General features: G+C 33.4%; 2 protein-coding genes across 3 annotated transcripts; both read left to right on the top strand.

Annotated features, from left to right (window-relative positions):
* The first annotated feature begins 853 nt into the window (after positions 1-853).
* On the top strand, positions 854-4,820 carry LOC139530008 (uncharacterized). The gene is made up of 2 exons (XM_071326029.1): positions 854-992; positions 3,347-4,820. Exon 2 carries the CDS (start codon positions 3,361-3,363, stop codon positions 4,450-4,452), a length of 1,092 nt encoding a protein of 363 aa, XP_071182130.1. The 5' UTR covers positions 854-992; positions 3,347-3,360; the 3' UTR covers positions 4,453-4,820.
* Positions 4,821-9,010: 4,190 nt separating this feature from the next.
* LOC139530010 (uncharacterized) lies at positions 9,011-22,609 on the top strand. Of its 2 annotated transcripts, none has more exons than XM_071326033.1 (2): positions 9,011-9,171; positions 21,545-22,609. In XM_071326033.1, exon 2 carries the CDS (start codon positions 21,561-21,563, stop codon positions 22,581-22,583), a length of 1,023 nt encoding a protein of 340 aa, XP_071182134.1. In that variant the 5' UTR covers positions 9,011-9,171; positions 21,545-21,560; the 3' UTR covers positions 22,584-22,609. The 2 variants fall into 2 exon arrangements, with proteins under 2 accessions (XP_071182134.1, XP_071182135.1); XM_071326034.1 differs by lacking the exon at positions 9,011-9,171 and adding an exon at positions 9,230-9,379.
* Positions 22,610-24,196: the final 1,587 nt, after the last annotated feature.

The raw sequence follows: 24,196 nt of genomic DNA, 5'->3' as shown, positions 1-24,196 counted from the left end.
TGGTTAATTAGATGGTATCTATACTAAAATACACACGAAGTGTAGACACATATTATCAAGCCCATTGTAATTTTTTAGATACTTTTTATAATTTAAATATGTTTTAGTATGTTATAAATCAAATATGAGAATTTGACAGCTAAAGCCCCTTTGAAAGAGAGAGCCATTCGTAATGTGAAATTTCTCCTATATAAACAGTACTTTATATCATTATCGAGAACGATAGAAAGTTACTTTGTTCACGATGAAAAAAATATCATATTTTGTCCAAATTTGCACAAAGTAAACAGGTTTTCAACTTCAAAAATATGTCTTCATCGATTCGGTTGATCATAACCAGATAATTTTCTATACAAAATGCAAACTAATTCTTAAATTTTATACAACCGCACCCAAGATATACTCTTCTGAAGATGCCGAATCAAGCATGATGTAAGTGTCATACTGCTAAACTACAATCATTATTATTAACCGGTTTATTATTATTAGTATTTTAAAAGTAATAGGTAAATCTAAATTAAATTTATAAATAGCGTTTTTTTTTTATTTTTTTGTAATTGTATTCACCGCATAAGGCTGACTAAGTTTCTACCACATTTTCTAAGGGATTTTATTACTCCTAGCTAAGCACCAGCACAAATTTTAATACCCCTCTGAAAAAAAGTAAAATATAACTCCTTTACTTTCTTCATTATGAATTGTATTTTGGAAAGCGTTGACTTTCCCTACATGGATCTTTATCGAGAACGGTAGACGTATTAGTAATGCTGTTAATAAAAAACAGTCTCATCGTGTCGCACGTCGTATAGAGTGAATGGGTTTAAATTTCAAAAGTATATCATGCGCGACTTCATCGATTCGTTTGATCAGAACCAGGTAAATGTCTACACAAAATACAAACAAAACAACGAAAAACCAGGCTGATTCTTAAATTTTATACAACCACACCGGAAGTATTTAAAAGGCTTCCACAATGCGAAGTCCACCATAATGTAAGTGTGACATTTTTTTACTACAATTATTAAATGTTATAAAATTAGTCAATCTACCTGTGTCTTTTTTAAGGCACAGTGTTTTTATTACCTCTTAGCAAATATGACCGTATTTTCACCCCAATGAATTTCACTCTGGGTACATCCAACTTTTGTGATCTTAACTTTGAAATGCTTTTTAGCTCACCTGGCCCGAAGGGCCAAGTGAGCTTTTCTCATCACTCGGCGTCAGTCGTCGTCCGTCGTCCGTCGTCCGTCGTCCTGCGTCCGTCGTCGTTAACTTTTACAAAAATCTTCTCCTCTGAAACTGCTGGGCCAAATTTAACCAAACATGGCCAAAATCATTATTTGGGTATCTAGTTTAAAAATTGTGTCCGGTGACCCGGCCAACCAACCAAGATGGCCGCCATGGCTAAAAATAGAACATAGGGGTAAAATGCAGTTTTTGGCTTATAACTCAAAAACCAAAGCATTTAGAGCAAATCTGACAGGGGTAAAATTGTTAATTAGGTCAAACTCTATCTGCTCTTAAATTTTGAGATGAATCGGACAACCTGTTGATAGATTGCTGCCCCTGAATTGGTAATTTTAAGGAAATTTTGCTGTTTTTGGTTATTATCTTGATTATTATTATAGATAGAGATAAACTGTACACAGCAAAAATGTTCAACAAAGTAAGATCTACAAATAAGTCAACAGGACCAAAATTATCTATTGATCCCTTTAGGAGTTATTGCCCTTTATAGTCAATTTTTAACCATTTTTCGTAAATCATAGATATCTTTTACAAAAATCTTCTCCTCTAAAACTACTGGGCCAAATTAAACCAAACTTAGCCACAATCATCATTTGGGTATCTAGTTTAAAAATTGTGTCCGGTGACCCGGCCTACCAACCAAGATGGCCGCCATGGATAAGAATAGAACATAGGGGTAAAATGCAGTTTTTGGTTTATCACTCAAAAACCAAAGCGTTTAGAGCAAATCTGACATGGTAAAATTGTTTATCAGGTCAAGATCTATCTGCCCTGAAATTTTCAGATGAATCAGACAACCGGTTGTTGGCTTGCTGCCCCTGAATTGGTAATTTTAAGGAAATTTTGCTGTTTTTGGTTATTATCTTGATTATTATTATAGATAGAGATAAACTGTACACAGCAAAAATGTTCAACAAAGTAAGATCTACAAATAAGTCAACAGGACCAAAATTATCTATTGATCCCTTTAGGAGTTATTGCCCTTTATAGTCAATTTTTAACCATTTTTCGTAAATCATAGATATCTTTTACAAAAATCTTCTCCTCTAAAACTACTGGGCCAAATTAAAGCAAACTTAGCCACAATCATCATTGGGTATCTAGTTTAAAAATTGTGTCCGGTGACCCGGCCTACCAACCAAGATGGCCGCCATGGATAAGAATAGAACATAGGGGTAAAATGCAGTTTTTGGTTTATCACTCAAAAACCAAAGCGTTTAGAGCAAATCTGACATGGTAAAATTGTTTTTCAGGTCAAGATCTATCTGCCTTGAAATTTTCAGATGAATCAGACAACCGGTTGTTGGCTTGCTTCCCCTGAATTGGTAATTTTAAGGAAATTTTGTTTTTTTTGGTTATTATCTTGAATATTATTATAGATAGAGATAAACTGTAAACATCAATAATGTTCAGCAAAGTAAGATTAACAAATAAGTCAGCATGACGGACATGGTCAATTGACCCCTAAGGAGTTATTGACCTTTATAGTCAATTTTTAACAAGTTTCATAAAATTTATAAATTTTAACTAACATTTTCCACTGAAACTACTGGGCCAAGTTTATTATAGATAGAGATAATTGTAAGCAGCAAGAATGTTCAGTAAAGTAAGATGTACAAATACATCACTATCACCAAAACACAATTTTGTCATGAATTAATTAATCCATCTGCTTTCTTTGTTAAATATTCCCATAGACCAAGGTGAGCGACATAGGCTCTTTAGAGCCTCTAGTTTAGGTTTATCAGAACGTTTTTGCAAATTTGACCGTATTTACACCATAAATTTCACTCTGAGTACGGACAAACATGTGTACCTTAAGGAATTATAGGACACTTCATAAACATCTAAACTGTGCCTGTATTTTTCAACATATGCTCATATATAAATTGTAAATAAACATGAATTATATAAATTATATAAATGTGGCCAAACAGGTTTTTGTGATGAACACTAAATTTTCCTAAAAATCTGAAGGCATGCAAGACGACTTAATTTGTTTAAAATTGGTATGGACGAATACTCATCCTTGCCTATTCAACAAAAACAAAAAAACTAACCAGTTTACTATTGTTTTAATATTTTCTATTATTTACAGAATATATAAGAAGTATGTTCACCAAACGTAGACTTCACCTCGTTTGTGGTGGCTTGATAATAGGGATGATTCTTTCATGGATATTAATCTCAATGACTGCTACATGGACATTGCATGATAAAACAGCGTCGTCTGTCACGGTTCATGCACTAGACAATCGTAAAGTGTCACATGATAAGTCAGCGGCACCGGTTTTATGGATGCCAGTGGTACCAGCGACTACAGTGACTACGTACAACTTGTTGGATAACTTGAAATCAATCCGTCAAGACTGTGGCGACCTCTGTAATACATCCAGAAAAGGGTCACCAGGACCGTATTTTGATCATATCAACGCAACAATTAATTGTAATGCAATATTAAGGAATGAATATGTTGACCGGGGTCATGGACTACCTCGGGCACCAAAAACAATGCCAGAAGAACTAAGGAATGAATTTTCTATGAATAACCGTGTACCATTGAAGTCCTGGTATTTTAATAACCAATATTTAGGTAAAAAAGCGGCGAGTCCTGTATGGACAGAAAAAACGATTGAAGATTGGATAATTTTAGCAAAAGAAGGTAAACTAAAAGGCAATTATGGTGCAGCAGAAACAAATGCTTTAAGAGACGGATTAAAACACGCACCGGGTATTGTTAATGGCAGAGTTATGGTAATCGGTTCAGAGATTCCATGGGTTGAGGCATGCGTACTTGAAGCAGGAGCACGTGAAGTTGTGACATTAGAGTATGGCAGTATCATATCTGAGCATCCGAAAGTGAAAACGATGATCCCACTGGATTTTCGTATGCGTTATCTTAACAATACTTTAGGAACATTTGATGCCATTGTTTCCTTTAGTTCTTTAGAACACTCTGGATTAGGGAGATATGGGGACGCTTTGAATCCCTGGGGTGATATCATTGCTGTTGCACGGGCATGGTGTGTGACTAAACCTGGAGGTTCACTGACTATAGGTGTTCAGTATGATTATGATCATGAATATCTTAGTTTTAATGCTGCCAGATGGTATGGTAAAATAAGGTACCCATACTTAACTACAAATTGGAAACAACACTACAGAGGCCATGGCAGTCAACGCGTTCACGTGTTCACGAAATAAAAATTAGAACAATATGACGGACACCAAGTATATATCTAATATGGATAATTCTATTTAGATTGTATTTGATATCTGTGAGTTGCGTGTGATCACAGTTTGTTTTATATTGTGAATTGTTTGTACATGTTAAGTGAAATGCTGCAAAAATGAGAAAAAAAGGTCGTATAAATAAAAATCACAACTCAAAATCAAAGACTTAAAAAACAAACCAGAATATGACGGATGCCAAGTATCTAACATGGATAATTATATTTAGATTGTGTTTGAAATCTGTGAGTTACGTGCCATTATAGTACTATTTTTATATTGTGAATTGTTTGTATGTGAAGTGAAATCCTGCAGAAATAATAAAAAAAAAGTTAAAAGATTATTGCTCGTATACAAAGTATGTGTTTCAAGAAAACAATGCCACCCTGCTGCTATATGAAGCAAAGATTTTTATTTCAAAGAAACACAAATTCATGTAATTTTTTTTAAAACAGTTAGCATTTAATGTTGAATGGTCTGAATTTAAATATTTATACAGAGAGTTTTATATTTATAAAAAAAGGTCAAATTTTCAAAAAGGGGATTTATATTACATTGTGTTGCTTTTTAAAATAAAAAAATCTCAAGATATTTAAGTATTAAATTTTACCGTAAGTAGAAGAAAAACAATTTATCCATTTGGTCCTCACAAACTATGTCCGAGCTTTTTCATTCCATCCATTGAAATGATGATCATCCATGTTTTAAATTTAGTTCATTATGAAAAGTGAACTCTTATTTAGGTTTGAATATTACAATGGAAAGGATAATTTTGTAAGGTCACTCGAAAGTGTGAATATGTTCTAAATTGGTCAGACAATACTTTGTCATGTTTTATGAAGATTTAAGCCCTCGGCTTCGCCTTGGGCTTAAATCTTCATAAAGCATGACCAAGTATTGTCTAACCTATAAGTAGCATACGTGAAAACATAAATGATCGAAACAGCAATCTTAACACACAATAAAAGCAGAATAGGAAGGTAAACAAATAGTTTTGATGACAAGTGTCTACATGCTTTAAATCACCACGAGTCTTTTAAAGATAGCAATTAAGAGACCCGCAACACGCAATTAAAAAAAAAAGACTCGTCTCAAGGTTGTCAACGTATATTTGTTCCACCTAACAGAAGTTCCACTGGAAACTTTGTTATAAACAATCTCATAATACCTTTTCCTGTTGGAACAAATATTTTATACTATTTATTCCGTTTGGAACATACACTGTAATACTTATTCCTATGGAAATATATTCCAGAACATCTTTTCCTTTTGGAATTTATAATATTATGAAGGAACTTATATTCCGTGACAAAGTTAAGGGGACACAATCTTGTGCAACTTATCATTCTTGGAGAAAACTCATCCGTACTCCACTCACTCCTACTTACTTTTCGCAATTATTTGGTACTTTAAAAAACTGCAATTTTTGCAAACACCTCTCAGAATTTAAAAATTGCAGTGTTACGGTGACCACGCGCCAAACACCTTCAAATAACGATATTTCAGACATTGCATTATATACTTGTTATTTCATCGAGTTGACTGTGAGGGCATTCTGATGTCTTGCTATCGCCTAGATTTGCATACGTAACTTTCGTTTTGGGTTGGTAACCGATCTATAAACATGATAAATACGCGGTAATTAACTAGTGCAAACTAACATTCCTTGTCGTTTGCTATAAATACATTTCTTGAATGAATACTGATAACAATATTTTTGTTTAGAACATAAATTAATAATATGAAAATCTTTTGTCGTTAGATATAATATATATAAGTAAACATAATTGATAATATGTATGCACACGTACCGAAAAAATGTGTTTAAGCATGTGGAATGACATCTTCGCTAGACCGGCTAGCGATCGCTAGACCGGCTAGCGAAGATGGCGGAAGAATATCTCCAGATTGTTTTGCGACAATCCCGGCAAGGACCAGTAACTCTGTAACTGTTTTTGCGGGAAAATATGAATGCCTACTCATACCCAATCTATAAGAAAAATCGAATTTTTACAGAAGAGTGTGACTGTCCACCATGCACTTGCAGAGCACTCTTATAAGAATAGTAGAATAAAATGATATACAAATGGATGAAATTTATACATACATGTAACTGTTATACAACAACAAACCAGTGTATACTGATTTGTATCACTACAATATAATAGTTATTACGGTGCGGTTGAATTTCCTGTCATTTATTCACCATCAACGCACGAACTTGTCTCAGAAAAAAATATATCTCTGTACATTTACCTCAGTTTCAGGTATAGAGATATGATTTTTTTCTGTGACAAGTGCTTTTGACAATCCACAAGAACTTGCGATCATCCGATGTTCAGTACTTCAGTACTTTGATATTTAAGGAATGACTGTAATATTTTTTCTGTCTATTCGAAATAACATAAAAAAATTGGTGCACACTGAATAACGCGCGCGTAGCGGGTTATTTAACAGTGTGCACCACATATTTTATGTTATTTCGAATAGACAGAAAAAATATTACAGTCATTTCTTACAATTTAATTTTAAATTTCATTTTAAACCGTAGAAAACCATGAAAAAACGTTGATGACGCCACGGTCATATGACTATATTATGTCTATGGGCTCATAACAAAATAACGTCAGCCAATCAGAAGACGCGTTACGTCCAAAATTGAATTATTTATTAATAATTATGGACTTTTCAATCTAATTGAAATAGATCTCTGATTTTGTTATAATTCATTTGTAGTATAACGAATTCAGAACGTAACATGTTGCTGTGCTTGTCAAATGCTCAATGAAACCATGACGCGTCTTGCCAATGATTAACATTCATTCAGTTTCTGTGAAACAACTTACTCTAATCTATTTAAAAAAAACCGAGGAATACTCAAAAACCACGACTACCACTGAACAACAGGTTCCCGACAGACGCTAACAAATACAGTAGGTTTAAACGTTTTAACCGGCGCCAGCCTTCATCATAAACTGTAACAGAAGTATAACATAGCAACATAAAAAGACGCACTATAGATCACTATAAAATATCAATTGAAATGGATTAAATCGTTCAAAAAAAAAGAATTAATAACAAAAAACAAGCAAACAAACACTGAAGGAATATCTGGGCCGTAAACATTTTTTGGACCCTTTTTTCGGGTTTTTTCCCTGTATGTAATGTACCTCCCCAGAATCCACACTTTGTTACATTTCAATAATTAAGCGCCTAAAAATATTGAAAACTGTTGTCTGCTCTATGGTCGGGTTGTTGTCTCTTTGACACATTCCCCATTTTCATTCTCAATTTTATAATTCAGAGTAAGATTATTAGGTGTAAAGTAATATTTTTTTACGCTTTATACTGCTTTATGACTTCACAAGCCATTTTTACTAAGTTTTAGTGAAACAATTTGCGAACTTAAAATGAAAGACTCCCTGACATTGCCAACTTGAGCATTTTTTGTGGTTTATCCTGCCTTTTTTGTCTGTTCAAAGCGAGCTATTTTATCTTCGCTTCACAGACACAATTTACAAACCCTAAACTGAAAATTCACATGTAATGTATTACTCATAATTTTGATCATAAAATTCAAATTAATATAAAGTATTACTGTTTGTTTATACTGAAAGTTTTATTTGGTTAAGCTTTATCAAATGACAAGGAGATTATTCTGTGACCGGATGAATCCCATCACTTGAGCACTTATATATCTTCAATATTGCCAACATTGTCACTTCTATGTATGTGTAGCATAGCAAGACCACACAATCTGTTTTCCGTCATTGTTGACCTATTCCATGTTTTGAGGCGCCGTAGCGCAGAAAACGATCTTTCACAACTGCAAGAACCAACTGGCAAGGCTAACAGTTAAGTTACGAATTTTCTCAATCATACAATTTATTTGAATTCTATTTATCTAGGGCATGCTATGCCTTAAAACTTTTCCAGATGCACAGGTTTGACTGTACTCAGAGTAAATTTTGAGGTGAAAATACGGCCATTTTAGGCAAAGGGTCCACATGAACCTTAACCATTTTTTTTATTTTCTGTTTTTTTTTTTTTTGTTTTTTTTTTATTGGTCAGCCCGCAATAGGAGGCAACTGCCTACATGCCTCGATATAATTTACGGCCCTGAATATTCATTCAAATAGTAAATCAAACCTGCATGTAGTAACCGAAACTTGAACGCAGGAAACGTGAAAAAGGGGGAAAAATATCTCCTCTGTTGGAATCAAACTCGCACTCACTGAAATTTTCTTATGGTGTCGACAGGAAACAAGTTTAACATAGCTATTTCAAATAAAAGTTTTATGCTCGAAAAAAATATAGCCATCGTTTTTACATCTAAATATATAACTAATCAGACTAAGATACAAATCATTGCATTGTATTTACTCGTATGAATCACGATTTAGAGAAGGAAATGTTCTAAAGAAGATTGTCTTTCGAAAGGTAAATGTCATAAATATAAACCCCGAACATTTAAGGAAACAATAGAAAATAGTGCCGTTCACAGTAAAAATATGATCAGCGTGTCCCACTATGCATTATTAAATGACCGTAGAATTAGTAGTGGTTTTAATTTGCAAAATAATTTGTCATGTGTGACAACATCGATTCAGGTAACACCCGTTTAATCATGATTCCAAACAGTTACACCCGAGGAAGCATGTTTATGTCTATTGTTAAATCTACCTGATGAAAGTAAGTATATAGAATTATTCAATGTTATTATTAGTTTATTATAATTAGCCAATCGACCAAGTAACATAATCAAAAATGGCGTTAATGTTGAAGACACGAGTCGTAAATTTTTATATCCGAGGTAGGCACATGGGATGTGCCATTCATTATTTTCATTATTTTCATGTATGGGAGACAGTATACTAACCCTAGCCCGGCTATTGCTCATGTAAGTAAAACAATATGTATATGCATTCCTTTTATTGATGTGCATCATAACCATTGAACAAAACCTATTATTTACACCACAAAATTTACAATAAGTGCAGATAACAAACATGTGCAACTAGGAACAGTTTGAAGGTCCGACAGCACTATCAATGGAGGACAAAGAGGGGGCACTGTGCTCCCATTTATGGAGCTACGTATATGTTTTTTTTTCCACAAAGTTTTAACATGTCCCACTCCAAACATTGTAAAGGTTGGCCCCGAAACCCCCAATTTTTCAACTACCTGGTTCCGCAACTGACCATGTTAGATAAAAGTAAAATTCATTTTGTGTTTTAGAATTTTTTTGGAGTTTGATGGTCATCCCCCCCCCCCCCCCCCCCCAACACACACTTATATTCCCTCCCCACCCAATCCACTCAAGTATAGAATGTCTTTGAAGGTGTTAAAAATACAAAGTTGAGTTAGTTCTTTGAGAAGTTACCCAGAGGTAACCTTTGTATTGTATTGTATCGAGTGACTTGGACAAAAGGGAACTAATAACAAAAGGTGATTTGTATGTAGTCTAACTGAATGTACAGTGTCAAAATAACAATTTTAACAATCGTCTGCTGTGTTCAAAATTATTTAGAAAAATGATAATTTAGAAACCAAAAATGCATACTAGTAATTGTTTTGGTATAGTCTATGCGGTACCGCCAGGCGCCAGGCATCTAAACAGTTAAAGTTGCACATGCTTGTTTGTAAAAACAGTATATTTTATGGGGTAAATACAATTATTTTGGTCTGACAACCTTGAATTGTTAAATGATGTTGTCGTTGAAGAAAATAGCATACGCCTTTATCAAATAAAGTATTAGTGGGGGTAGGGGACATGTGACCATACCATTACATGTACGATGTCTTTTAATATCAGTTTTAATTTTCATCATTACTTATGAACGAATTTCTAGTGAAGTAACAATAAACTAAAAGAAAAATCAAAAAATTAAAAGAATAAAGTACTATATAATGATATATAATTGACATATATAAAAATGAAGAAAAAGAACAAATTATTAAAAATAGAGATATAAGACATGAGACATTTTTCTTTACCAATCATGGACAATTGTCAGACAAACTTAGTCACAAGATACATACAAATTAAAGTACACGTGAGTATGAATAAAAGTTATAAAACATGCGAAAATAAAAGTTTTCAACGAAAACACACAATAGCGATACAAGATATTAAAACAATGTAAAGTGAGGTCAAATTGAAAAAAATTGTCTATGATTGAAAATATTTAAAGGAAATAATAAAAACAAGTAACCTGAAACTACTGTAACATATTTATAATAGTTCCATATTCAGTAGTATAGTTCTCCGTACTTGTCTGCTAAAATAGCTGATGTGATGTCCTTATTTGTATACTAAGCCGACTCTAAATTTTATAAAGGCTATTCAATCATTATTAATTTATTTATTATGTATGACCAATGCACAACAGTGAGGAACTTTACCTATAGATCTAAAAATGTAGTTCTCTGATTTCGTTATACTCCTATCTATATACGAGCATAATATGGATGACCATTTTGATCAGGTTAGAACTGTACATCACCACAATGCAGAGGGTCATCAAGGGGTGGCTGTTTATAATCAGCTACGAGTGGTATTATGCTTAGCACCAATAGTGTTTTTCCTCATGACTATAATGTTCAACAGAAAGGGAGGTTTGTCATTATCACTTGGGCAAGATTTATCAAGGGACGATGCTCTGCAACTCACTAATGGAAAGTCATAAGGTTTAAGTAAAGAATTAAGACGCGGGGTGTGTGTGTGAATTTTATATCTTTCAGATATAATCACAAATCAAAGGAGGCTAGATGTGATTTGTCAATCCCATTTTCTTTTTATACTTTTAACAAACATGCATTATTCTGATAAAACATTCTCATCCTCGTTATTCATTAACAATATCAGTTTTTTTTAAGGGATTCTAAAGTTTTAATAAATTTACAACAATTGTCTTTGACATGTACACACACTTTGCTTTATACTTCAAGACATGTTATGAATGATGTGTTAAATGAAGATACAGTTTATTACCATTCCAATATCTAGTACTCTTAGTTTAATGTCTTTGAAGTCCACCAAACAGACATGTATATACCACCAATGTCTTCACCCTATGAGTCTGAAGTCCACCAAACAGACATGTATACCACCAATGTCTTCACCCTATGAGTCTGAAGTCAACCAAACAGACATGTATACCACCAATGTCTTCACCCTATGAGTCTGAAGTCAACCAAACAGACATGTATACCACCAATGTCTTCACCCTATGAGTCTGAAGTCAACCAAACAGACATGTATACCACCAATGTATTCACCCTATTATAGTATTATATAGTAATAATTTTTATTGTATTTTTGTGTCACATACTGGTTGTAAATTATACAATGGCATACTAAAAATATACATTAAAACAATCAAGACCCAGCCATTGATTATAAAAAAGAAGATGCGGTATGATTGCTAATGAAACAACTCTCCATAAGAGACAAAATGGCACATAAAATTAAAACCCATATGTCACCGTACGGCCTTCAATAATGAGAAAAGCACACATCGTATACTAGTAGTCAGTCAGCTATAAAATGCACCAAAATGACAAATGTAAAACAATTCAAACGAGAAAACTAACCGCCTAATTTATAAAATTGAGAATGGAAATGGGGAATATGCCAAAGAGACAACAACCCGACCACAGAGCAGACAACAATGTACAAAAATGAACAAAAAACAAATATGTAAGACATCAACAAACAACCACTGACTTGGGACAGACGGATAGTATATAAGTTGGCTTATGAGACACATAGTTACAAAACATTTCACATTTATATATATGAACACAACATTTCCTAAAATTTGTTTTTTGTACAAACTTATCTTTCCCATATTTTATAAGATAAATCAAAATGTAATCTTAATTTGACTGAATTCAGTGCAGTTTTTAGTTCGAGTGCTAAGTCAATAGTTCTTATTTGAACAGAAATATGGCGTACTGCATACAAGTATGAAATAGCCAATATGGTTTATTTAAAAAAACTACAAGATCAAACAGATTTAAATGTTTATTGTACGAAGTTCATAGGACAAAACTTTTATGTTTCCTTTGTGCTTGTATTTACTTTTTAAAGGCCTCCTGCAAAAACCATAACAAATCAATAACTGTGAACCAACTAACTAAAAACAGTCTCTGAGTCTTGAAGTACGTGTGTAAGCATTATTTGTGTAGTCCGAAACAAAATCTAAAAATAAATACGACAAAGTAACAGGATGAAAAGAATATTTCATCACCAAACCCCGAAACTTAATCAAATGGTCGCTGCAAACATCTCAAATATTGTAGGAAAGAAGATGACTAGCACAACACGATCTTTCTATCTTGATAATTTCATAAAATATGCCAATCTCTTTTATTGCCACTTAAATATCCCTTTTCTCCCAGTTTTAGAAGTTTTTGTTTTTTTTATTTGGAAACTATTGGAGATAGATTTGAAGTACAAGTTAATGAAGGCCAACATGACAAAAACTCCGAGGGCACAACTCTGCCTAAATTACTTTGGGAAACTATACGGATTGAAATACTAGCTTGATAGATACAAATGAGACAAATAAAAGTTTATTAATTGTTTCAGAAAAAGGGAGAAGGTTTGGATCCATTAAAACGTTTAATCCCGCTGCAAATGTTTGCACCTGTCCTAAGTCAGGAATCTGATGTACAGTAGTTGTCGTTTGTTTATGTAATATATACGTGTTTCTCGTTTCTCGTTTTGTTTATATAGATTAGACCGTTGGTTTTCCCGTTTGAATGGTTTTACACTAGTAATTTTGGGGCCCTTTATAGCTTGTTGTTCGGTGTGAGCTAAGGCTCCATGTTGAAGGCCGTACTTTAACCTATAATGGTTTACTTTTTAAATTGTTATTTGTATGGAGAGTTGTCTCATTGGCACTCACACCACATCTTCCTATATCCATATATGTATAATATAGGGTTATTACATGAATATTGGGGAATATTGTCCCGAGTAGAATTTTATATTGCACGAGCTTGCGAGTGCAAAATATGTTCTACCAGGGACAATATTCCCCAATATTCATGCATGAACCCTTTTATTGTATAGCAATATAATATTTGCAACTAAAAAAAAAGGTTTATACTAAGATTTGGACGTTGATGACGTCATGAATTTGAAGATTTATTGCACTAGTGCAATATTGGAATTTTTTGCACTCTAACTTTTGGTTACTTTCTGTGGGAAATATTATATTGCTATACAATAATATTGATTATGAATAATTTGTACTTTAGTCAATAGCATTTTCTCAGAGTAGTACACACTTATATCTTAAGGTAAGGATTGAGATTAAGTGGTGTAACGACACATAGTAAGAAAACACTATATATAAAAATGAAGATGGAATTGTTATAATTCGGCTGATCTGTGACAATATCATCTTCATGCCTTATTTATTATGTACATGTAGTGTACTACGACGCTAGATTAAAACCGACGAGGAAAGGTAACATGCGGCCACCGAAAGCTTTGTTATTTGTGAAGCGTAGGTAGTCGACTGGTCTAGCGCGTCGGATATAGTGCAAGGCGATTTGGTGACACGATATTTCAGTAGCATGAGTTCGAATCTCGGAGAGGGAAGAACACACATTTGCGAAAGCAAATTTACAGACCTAACATTGTTGGGCTGATGTTTAGAATACTTGTATATACAAAATGTATTGTGAGCCTTGTATCACCATCACTGCTTGTGATCCGATGGATAAATCTGTTGTAGAGTTGTCACTGGTTCAGACGGAAAGGAAATTTAATGATCTAACATGGTTGAGCTGATGTTTGGACGAGTTATATATATGTTACAGTGAATTTGTATAATCAGGGATTATGTAGAATCCCTAAAATTTTCAGGGATTATGTATAATCACTGGTTAGTTTAGGGATTATATATAATCACTACAATTTTCAGGGATTATGTATAATCACTAGAAAAAACGTCAGGGATTATACAGAATAACTGAAATGATACTAAAATATATAACGGTGTCTTCCCATTTATCCAACTTTTTAAATTTTTTATTTTTGTTAATTATTGGGTTGTTTGTTTAGTGATAATAAGGTGTCTTTCTAAAATTTGACGATAAATTTGTTCCTGTATGTTTTTTTTATATTATTTAAAATATATATATATATTACATTAATGTAAACATTCATAAGATTGTCAGTTCTATCCCGAATTTGTCAATTAAAACAGCAAAAGACGTAGAAATATCTGAATGTTTTGGTATTTGAGCAAGTGTAAAATCATTTGTTCCCCGGACTAATGCTATACCGACCAGAAACTTAAAATTTTACGACACTAGAGAGACAAAAGTCAATAATTTTCTTTAGTTTTACCGGTTTAAGGAAAGAAAGACAATATTAAAACATGAGGGAAAATACAAAAACTATGACCTCTTGTGTTTTAGAAATTGTAAGTTAAATTAAGTTAAGTTAAGTTATTTAATATTATATAAATCAACCGAAGTTAAGTTAAGTTATTTAATATTATCCTGCAATTGGGTGTTCTACTATACAGATACAGCCCAACAGATATCGCTATGCAGTATCTGTATACTATACAGATATCGCTTTAGAGCTCCGCCCACTGCCGGACTGAGGCCGTGTTCACATTGACCTAAACTCGGTGTTGTGTAAGTGTAACTCACACGTAAACTAAACAAAATTACGTTCCCATTAATTTCTTTGGTTACATCTTCTGACATCAGACTCGGACTTCTCTTGAACTGAATTTTAATGTACGTATTGTTATGCGTTTACTTTTCTACATTGGCTAGAGGTATAGGGGGGGGGGGGGGGTTGAGATCTCACAAACATGTTTAACCCCGCCGCATTTTTGCGCCTGTCCCAAGTCAGGAGCCTCTGGCCTTTGTTAGTCTTGTATTATTTTAATTTTAGTTTCTTGTGTACAATTTGGAAATTAGTATGGCGTTCATTATCACTGAACTAGTATATATTTGTTTAGGGGCCAGCTGAAGGACGCCTCCGGGTGCGGGAATTTCTCGCTACATTGAAGACCTGTTGGTGACCTTCTGCTGTTGTTTTTTTCTATGGTCGGGTTGTTGTCTCTTTGGCACATTCCCCATTTCCATTCTCAATTTGGAGGGGGATTCAACTGTTTGTACTCATTCAAAAGCATTTTCAATATAGTTTTAGTTTTTACGTGAATTTAAAAAATGTTTTCAAGAAGTTAAAGCTTTCACTGCAATTTAAGAATTGTCTGCTCTTGTTCAATTTATTTTGTCATCTTACCATGTAAACAAGTACATGTATAGTAAAACATCGCTTTATATCAATAAACATACTTACACCAGCAGCTACCTAGCTTCTTTTCATTCTAAAGTCAAGGGTCTTTTGAAATCCCATTTTTACAAAGATATTAGTGAGTAGATTTACAAAACTACGTTAATGAGCTACATCTAGTCAGCCAAAACATGAAAATTACACTAATTACAGGATTATTCAAGTTGTAAATATGTGCTAAATTGGATATTGTATAGAAAGGTATATAATATGAAATTTAGAGCTCGGGGGCAAGCCCCTCGCTCTAAGTTTCATATTATATACCTTTCTATGCAAGCCCCTCGCTCTAAGTTTCATATTATATACCTTTCTATGCAAGCCCCTCGCTCTAAGTTTCATATTATATACCTTTCTATGCAAGCCCCTCGCTCTAAGTTTCATATTATATACCTTTCTATACAATAACCGACACATAGAGTTTACAAATGTGAACAAATCTTATGTACAGGTAATTAAACAAGGTGTAAAGATGTGAACAAATTTAATGTGAAACCAATGTCCAGTTCATTAAACTAATTGTAAACAAGTTTACTGTACATGGAATTTGGTGTGAACACGGCCTGAGTATTGTATGAACCTGCGTGACCTCAGAATGTGTATTGCAATGGCATTCCAATGACGTATTAATTGCGAATTAACGATTACTTTTACACGTTTTGCTTGTTTTCAAACATTTCTTTAGAGCAAATAAGAATCACACCATTTTTCTGACATCATACACACATGAATAGGAGTCTTTTCTACGATGACAACTTTCGATTTCAAAACTTGGATGTGTATGATTGTGAAACAAACACAACCATGTCAATTTCAGCATGCATGTTTAGTGAATGTCGAGTCTGAAGCGTAGGACAACTCGAACACTCCTGTTTCAAATTGGACAGTGTTTTGTTATTTGTTTTTACTTTTGAAATTAGTTGTTATTTTTAAAATAGATAATTATTCACATTGACCGATGTATTATGGTTGACCATTCGAGATTCTTTTTAGCGAACCCTTATTTATCTGAATGTGTGATTACTGTATCGTATTACTACACGGGCCACAAGGGATTTCAAATCGTAAATAAATGCAAAACATGTGTTTTTGTGTCTTTCAAAACACAAATAATTTAGGGAATTAATTGCAGGATAAAGACAATAGCTGTTTAGTGTCTTTTAATATCAGCTATATTTGTACTCGGCTCGAAACAGGTGTAATAGCTCGCTAAAAGCTCGCATACACCTTGTTTCCTAGCTTCGTACAAATACAGCTGATATTTAAAGACACTAAACAGTTATTGTCTATTTATATAAATCAACCGTCGTTGCACGGGACTCGTACCGTTGCCCGGTCTGATTGCATTGATATCTGCATCGTTAGCGAGAGCCTTATCCCCACTGCTACCGGGGTTAACATTATCAATTGGCAAATCAAGCCATTTAAACTGTACTTTGAAAATGATTGAAATATATGAAATAAGTCATTAAAAATCTTGATAAAACTAAAGGGGGGTCTCAACACTTGCAAGTGCGTGTAGCTCACAGCTTAAGGATATGAGGAAAAGTAAATGTGTTTTATAAATCACAAGTCTACTACCAATAATTATGCACACTTTTTAGAATTTCGTAAAATTTTCGTTTGTGTACCTTTTCGCATGGACTGGCTCATATCAAACTAATACCCTTAATATTGTATAACGTTAGGCATAAAATATAAAAGACACAAAAATATTGAAATGATAAACACAATATAATTAAATGATAAGCAAAATATATATTGAATAATTGATGTTTTGTTTTTAATACTGACTTTATCAGCAATAATATCAAGCGAGCCCTTTTTGATATTTACTGTATCAGTATTAATAATATCAAGCGAGCCCACAAGGGCGGGTTGATGAAGTTAGTATTAAAATATTAACATGATTAAATGGCATAATTAAATGATAAGCACAATATAATTAAATGATAAGCAAAATATATATTGAATAATTGTTGTTTTGTTTTTAATACTGACTTTATCAGCAATAATATCAAGCGAGCCCTTTTTGATATTTACTGTATCATTATTAATAATATCAAGCGAGCCCACAAGGGCGGGTTGATGAAGTTAGTATTAAAATATTAACATGATTAAATGGCATAATAATTATTCTTTTTATCGTATTGTTTTAGCAATTGTTTTTAGGTTGAGATATGAATTAAACTGAAATTGTCATCAAAACTATTTTTACGCGTACAATCTTTTTGATAAATGTCAATTTTATGCACAATATTTTAAAAATAAACATTTTATTTACAAACTAGATTTGGATGGCATCGACTATTACACATTTGTCCTGTTTTTTTTTACATATTACTTAAAACTTTTACTAAATTATTTCATAGATACAAAGATTTGATTAGTAAATTTGGCTATACCTGTAGAAAGCTTATTAAAAATGGTATTTCACATCCTAAATTTTATGGTAATATTGTACTTAAAGCGAGGAAATCACTATGTGATCCTTGTAAACTCATCGAACCTTTAAACAAACTTATAAGTAAGGGTTATCGTACCGATATTGTAATAAGATCTCTGAATATAGTTCACATTGGCACTAATATTGATATTGTCACTAGCAAATTAAAACATAACTAAATTTCATTATCTTTTGAGGCGAGATGTATAGAGACACAGACACGTTAACTTTTATTTCTATAGAAGTCGCTCTTCACTATACTACTACCTGTCGATACATTAATTTTTGGCATTGCACAAGTCATGTCTTCTTTGACTATTAATGACGTTAAAATACTAAATCCCTGTGATGTGTTTTAGTCGATTTTAGTCTCTGATGCATGATTTTTTATTATTAATTGGTTTTGGCTTTTAACTAGCTGTCAGTAACTGCGAGTACTCTCAAATCGTATTTTCTTGTTAATTCGACCTGTTGATACTGTTTATAATGCTTTTTTGTCATTTTTTATTTATACGGATCTTGTCTGTACACCAGCTTTGATTATTTGTAATATCTTCACTTATTCTTACAACATTTGTATAAACTTCAAGATTATAAAAAAACCGGTTTTTTTTCTAAAGTGAACATTGATTGGTTAAATATTTCTCAGTCATGTCCTGTTTTTGAATTTGTTTGTTAGCTTTTTGGTCATGAATGTTTGTCTCTAATATTTAATTAACTGTGCATTAGTATTCAGATATCGCAGATCAAATTTATTCGTTCATTGTTTAATCATACGTTTTTTGATTGAGTTAAGTCTGCCAATTGATATTTTATCGTATGTTTTTCTTTGTTGTGATGTTATGCTATTGTTTCAGAAAAAGGGAGAAGGTTTGGATCCATTAAAACGTTTAATCCCGCTGCAAATGTTTGCACCTGTCCTAAGTCAGGAATCTGATGTACAGTAGTTGTCGTTTGTTTATGTAATATATACGTGTTTCTCGTTTCTCGTTTTGTTTATATAGATTAGACCGTTGGTTTTCCCGTTTGAATGGTTTTACACTAGTAATTTTGGGGCCCTTTATAGCTTGTTGTTCGGTGTGAGCTAAGGCTCCGTGTTGAAGGCCGTACTTTAACCTATAATGGTTTACTTTTTAAATTGTTATTTGTATGGAGAGTTGTCTCATTGGCACTCACACCACATCTTCCTATATCTATATCTATTAAATTCATATTTGTTTTTACCACAATATCAACATTTAAAAAACCTTGTCCTCCATATCCAATCACATTTTACGGCGCGTCTCAGAGAAATAGAGTTTTTAGCACAAACATCTGAAGGTACCAATGAAGGGAAATCAGCAACCTCAAACTGATTTCTTGTATTAAAGATCCGAGCAGGAGTCCATTGCTATATGGTAAGGATCTCCCTTTCCTGGAACCAATTGTGGAATTGGTTTGAGAAATATGTTGTTTTTCCTCTGCAATTTGCATTAACTTTTGAGCATACGTTTTCTTCAACCCAAGCAACACCTGTGCCTGTGCCGAGCTTATTTGTTAGTAGCATAATGAGGTCCAACACTTGGATAAAATATAAAGGAAAAAACTCATCACTTAAGAATCAAATAGTAGATCAGGAATGAAAACTGCATGTTTACTTAAACTTCCAAGGAATAAGAAAAAAATGATAATTTGTCTATGTTAATTTGTTTCATCATCTTTGGAGCTTTTAATTATTGATAATCACTGAAATCATATTAGGGAATTTGTAGAATACTAATTAAAACTATCAGTGATTATGTGAAATCACTGGAAATTTTCAGGGAATCTGTATAATCACTAATGAATTTAGTGATTCCACATAATCCCAGAAAAATCTGGGATTCTACATAATCACTGATTATACAAATTCACTGTAACATATATATATATCAGTAACACATCATGCATACCGAAAATATGTGTTACACATGCTGAAGAAAATGTCTCAAACACAAAATATAGCCCTAACTTTCAGGTATAGAGATATGTTTTTTTTCAGAGATAAGAACATGTGACTATCACCAAAACATGCAGTCATCAGTATTTTGATAATAAATGGCCTTGGTTGTCTTTAAGTCGAATTACTTGTACCTTGGCATAACATTTTTGCGTCCTTAAGTTGATGTGTGGGGAGGTGGAGGTGTCTATAGACTGTGAATAGTATCAAAAGATATACTTTTCTCCCGTTAAATCCACAGGCACTTGTCTCAGATCCCCCCCCCCCTATATACCTTAATACAATAAAAGGGGAAAAAAAATCTGAGACACGTGCCGGTGGTTAAATCCTAACCATTTTGCTTCATTTATAACTTCCACAAAAACTTTAAAAACATCTTAATAGAGAAGTGCTTGAGTAAACAAATTAGAGACTTAAAAGTTATAAATATTTTCATGTTTACTAATATCTAAATGGCAGTTAAGCTGACGATTTCGGCCATATTGACTCAGTAGATCTTGTTTGACGATTACAGATTTTCTCTATCAAGCAGTAAGAGGTCTTTTTGCCGAGTGGCATACGTATTATAAGCCTTTTAACACTGAAGATGTCAGTTCATAAGTGGGGGCCCACTAACTGCCAAAGAGGGGGGCCCGCTTTCGTCACGCTTCAGTGATTCCCTATATAACCAGTCCCCTGGGTCTCCCCCTAAATCCGCTGTTCAAGCCCCTCATGTAGCAGGTGCGTTGGACTCTAAACTTAATTGACTATAATGGCAACTTTCCTGCCAAACATCGATAAATCTCTCCAGCATCCTTCACTAATAAAAACTGGTCGCGACGAAATAGCCAAAAGTGCTGTAAGTGGCGTAAAAAACAATCAGTGAATCATATAAAACGGTATGGAAGAAATAACCAAAACTAATTTTAAAAGTGCAATAACCCAATAAGGATTCAACCAACAATGTTTGTTCGTTTTTTTGCAGAACTTATTTTTTTGTTCATTTTTTGTTTGGCTCTTTCTCTCTATTAGTTTTTGCTTACTAATTAAAGCCCCAAAAACCTGGATTTTCTTTAGTTGGTATGCTATTTAAAAAAGATACATTTAAAGATTTTGTTCAAAACACTGAATAAAACCATGTGAAAATGAACCAAAACAATGACAATATCACTGGACTGAACACTTCTCGATATAACACCGTTACTACCCATGCATATGTTAAAATTGTAACAACTTAAAAAACAATTCTAAATAAAAAAAAATCAACTTTAAGAGTAGATGCACCGAACAATTCGACGTGTTATGTATTTCTACCCTTTATTTTTTACAGACTATAAAGAAGAGGCATGATCACCAAAAAGAGACTTTTCGTTGGTTCTATGTTATTTATAGGCTTCCTTGTCTTATGGAGTGTGAAACACGGAAATATTATAACGACAGTGATGGACCAAGTAAACATGGCAATACATTCTTTTACAATGCCTGCACCTGGAAAGTATAATTTGTCCTATGAATTGAACTCAGTTCTTCAAGCCTGTGGACAGCTATGTAATACATCAAGGAAAGGACTACCAGGACCGTATTTTGATCATATACTTGCACCAATAGATTGTAATGCAATCTTAAAGAATGAATATGTAGACCGGGGCCACGGACTACCTCTAGCCCCGGCAACAATTCCAATAGAACTTATGAATGAATATTCAATGAATAATCGTATTCCAGTGAGGTACTGGCACTTAAACAGTCAATATTTAGGTAAAAAAGCATCAAGTCCTGTGTGGACAGTGAACGCTATCGAAGACTTGATCATTCAAGCTAAAGAAGGGAAACTAAAGGGAAATTACGGTGAAGAAGAAACAAATGCTCTTAGAGATGGATTAAAACATGCACCAGGGGTTAAAGATGGTAGGGTTCTAGTTATAGGTTCAGAATTTCCATGGGTCGAGGCATGCGTACTTGAAGCAGGAGCACGTGAAGTTGTGACATTGGAGTATGGCAGTATCATATCTGAGCATCCGAAAGTGAAAACTATGGTCCCGTTTGTATTTCGTATGCGTTATCTTAACAATACTTTAGGAACATTTGATGCCATTGTTTCCTTTAGTTCTTTAGAACATTCTGGATTAGGGAGATATGGGGACGCTTTGAATCCCTGGGGTGACATTATTGCTGTAGCACGAGCCTGGTGTGTAACCAAACCTGGAGGCTCATTAACTATAGGTGTGCAGTATGATTATAATCATGAGTATCTCCATTTTAATGCTGATAGAGTGTATGGTAAAAAAAGATATCCATATTTAACTACAAATTGGAAACAACTCTACAGGGGAATAGGCAAACAACGCGTCCATGTTTTCACGAAATAACAATAAAATCTTGTGTTTCAACAATATTCACATTTTCAGACGACGTGAATGTTATAAGTAAGAGAGTTACATTTTAAAATGGAATGGTAATTTGAAATGGAATCAATTGTTTTCGGGTTCGTCAGGTTTTTTTGGTGCCGAATTAGATTGTTTACAAGGATTACTTTTATCAGTTGAAAGAGGAAGACGTTTAAAGATGAAATGAAATATAAAACAACTCTGTAAAACAAAGAAACATATATACATTTTGTACGCCACCACGGTCCAAATAATGTTAATGTAAAGACCCATACGGACTTAAATAATGAGCAAAACCCATACCATATGATCATAATTATTTAGTTATGTTTTACTTTATCAAAAACAAAATCAATGATAGAACTGATGAAATTATATTAAAAGATCTAAATTATAATAACTACTAGTATGGTGAAAACCTTTAAGAATTAGTTTATTTTGATCGAGGATCAATCAGTTTTGACCGTATCTCAATTTATAAACTCTATAAACAACATCACTGTATAAAGTAGGATGTGATGACCCGTTTTTTTTATAAGAATTCTACGGGTAAAACCAAAACTCCAAACCAGATCTTTGTAGAAGACGTAAATACAAGTTTTAAGTAATTAATGCAAACGAAATTCTTGACTTGATAACCATTGATGGGTTGCTCTAAAGAAGTGAGCATGTTCTCACCCGATGCAACCCGTGTCATCCTCTTCAATAGATCTTATGTTAGTGGAGTTACGTTGTTCAATAGACCATATGGTATACCATGTTAACACATGTTATGGGGTTATTCTATGGAAATAGAGTAACACCGTATTATAACCATGCTAGTATACGGTATGGGGTTATCCTATTCAAGTAAGATTACACAGTAATGATACAAATTTAGCATGGAGTTATACTATTCAATAAGGGTAACACAGAAATTATACAATGTTAGCACATAGGATAAACTGAGTATGGGGTTATCTTATTAAAGTAAGAAACACAGATATTTTGGTATGACACAGAGGCTGAACATTGGCCAATCATTGCATTTCTTGTATAATCATACAAAAAAACAACGCCCCAAAACTTTCAAGCCACATGCAAACAGAGAGTGTAGAGGTCATTGTTACATTAATTGACCAAACTTTTGCATCTTGTCATGATACGACTAACGCTGCATCATGTAAAATAAAGATTCAAGTAAGTTGAGAATTAAATGCATGGTACTTGTAAACAATTATACATATTACTTGATATTACTACGAAGGTTTTTTTCCAATAGTTCCCATTCCTCGTCCCGTCCCTTTTTGATTTGGCTTAACGCACGTTTTATTGTAGAATATTAAACGAGTGTCTTTAGTTTAAACTGGAACACATTTAATTGCCCTAACACTGATTAACTTGACTCGAATTGTTTAACCAAAACCCACCCGCAGATCGATGAATCTAAATGAACGTGTCATGAAAAATTGAGTTATATTTGCTTAACATAAATATTTGTCAAACGTTTATATTGATTAACGACGTAGTTTTTAACTGCAAAACGCGCAACCTCTCGGTCAGCCCATAGCTGAGGCCGATAGCAAAATCTACAGTGGCAGTGGTACTGTCCGGAA

The sequence above is a fragment of the Mytilus edulis genome, chromosome 7, assembly GCF_963676685.1.
Source record: "Mytilus edulis chromosome 7, xbMytEdul2.2, whole genome shotgun sequence".
NCBI lineage: Eukaryota > Metazoa > Mollusca > Bivalvia > Mytilida > Mytilidae > Mytilus > Mytilus edulis.
The sequence above is the reverse complement of the archived record's forward strand: the minus strand, read 5'-3'. Positions and strand labels throughout refer to the sequence as shown.

Bases quoted from the DNA above. Each gene is read 5' to 3' on its own strand.
- LOC139530008 (XM_071326029.1), top strand. From the start codon at position 3,361: ATGTTCACCAAACGTAGACTTCACCTCGTTTGTGGTGGCTTGATAATA.
- LOC139530010 (XM_071326033.1), top strand. From the start codon at position 21,561: ATGATCACCAAAAAGAGACTTTTCGTTGGTTCTATGTTATTTATAGGC.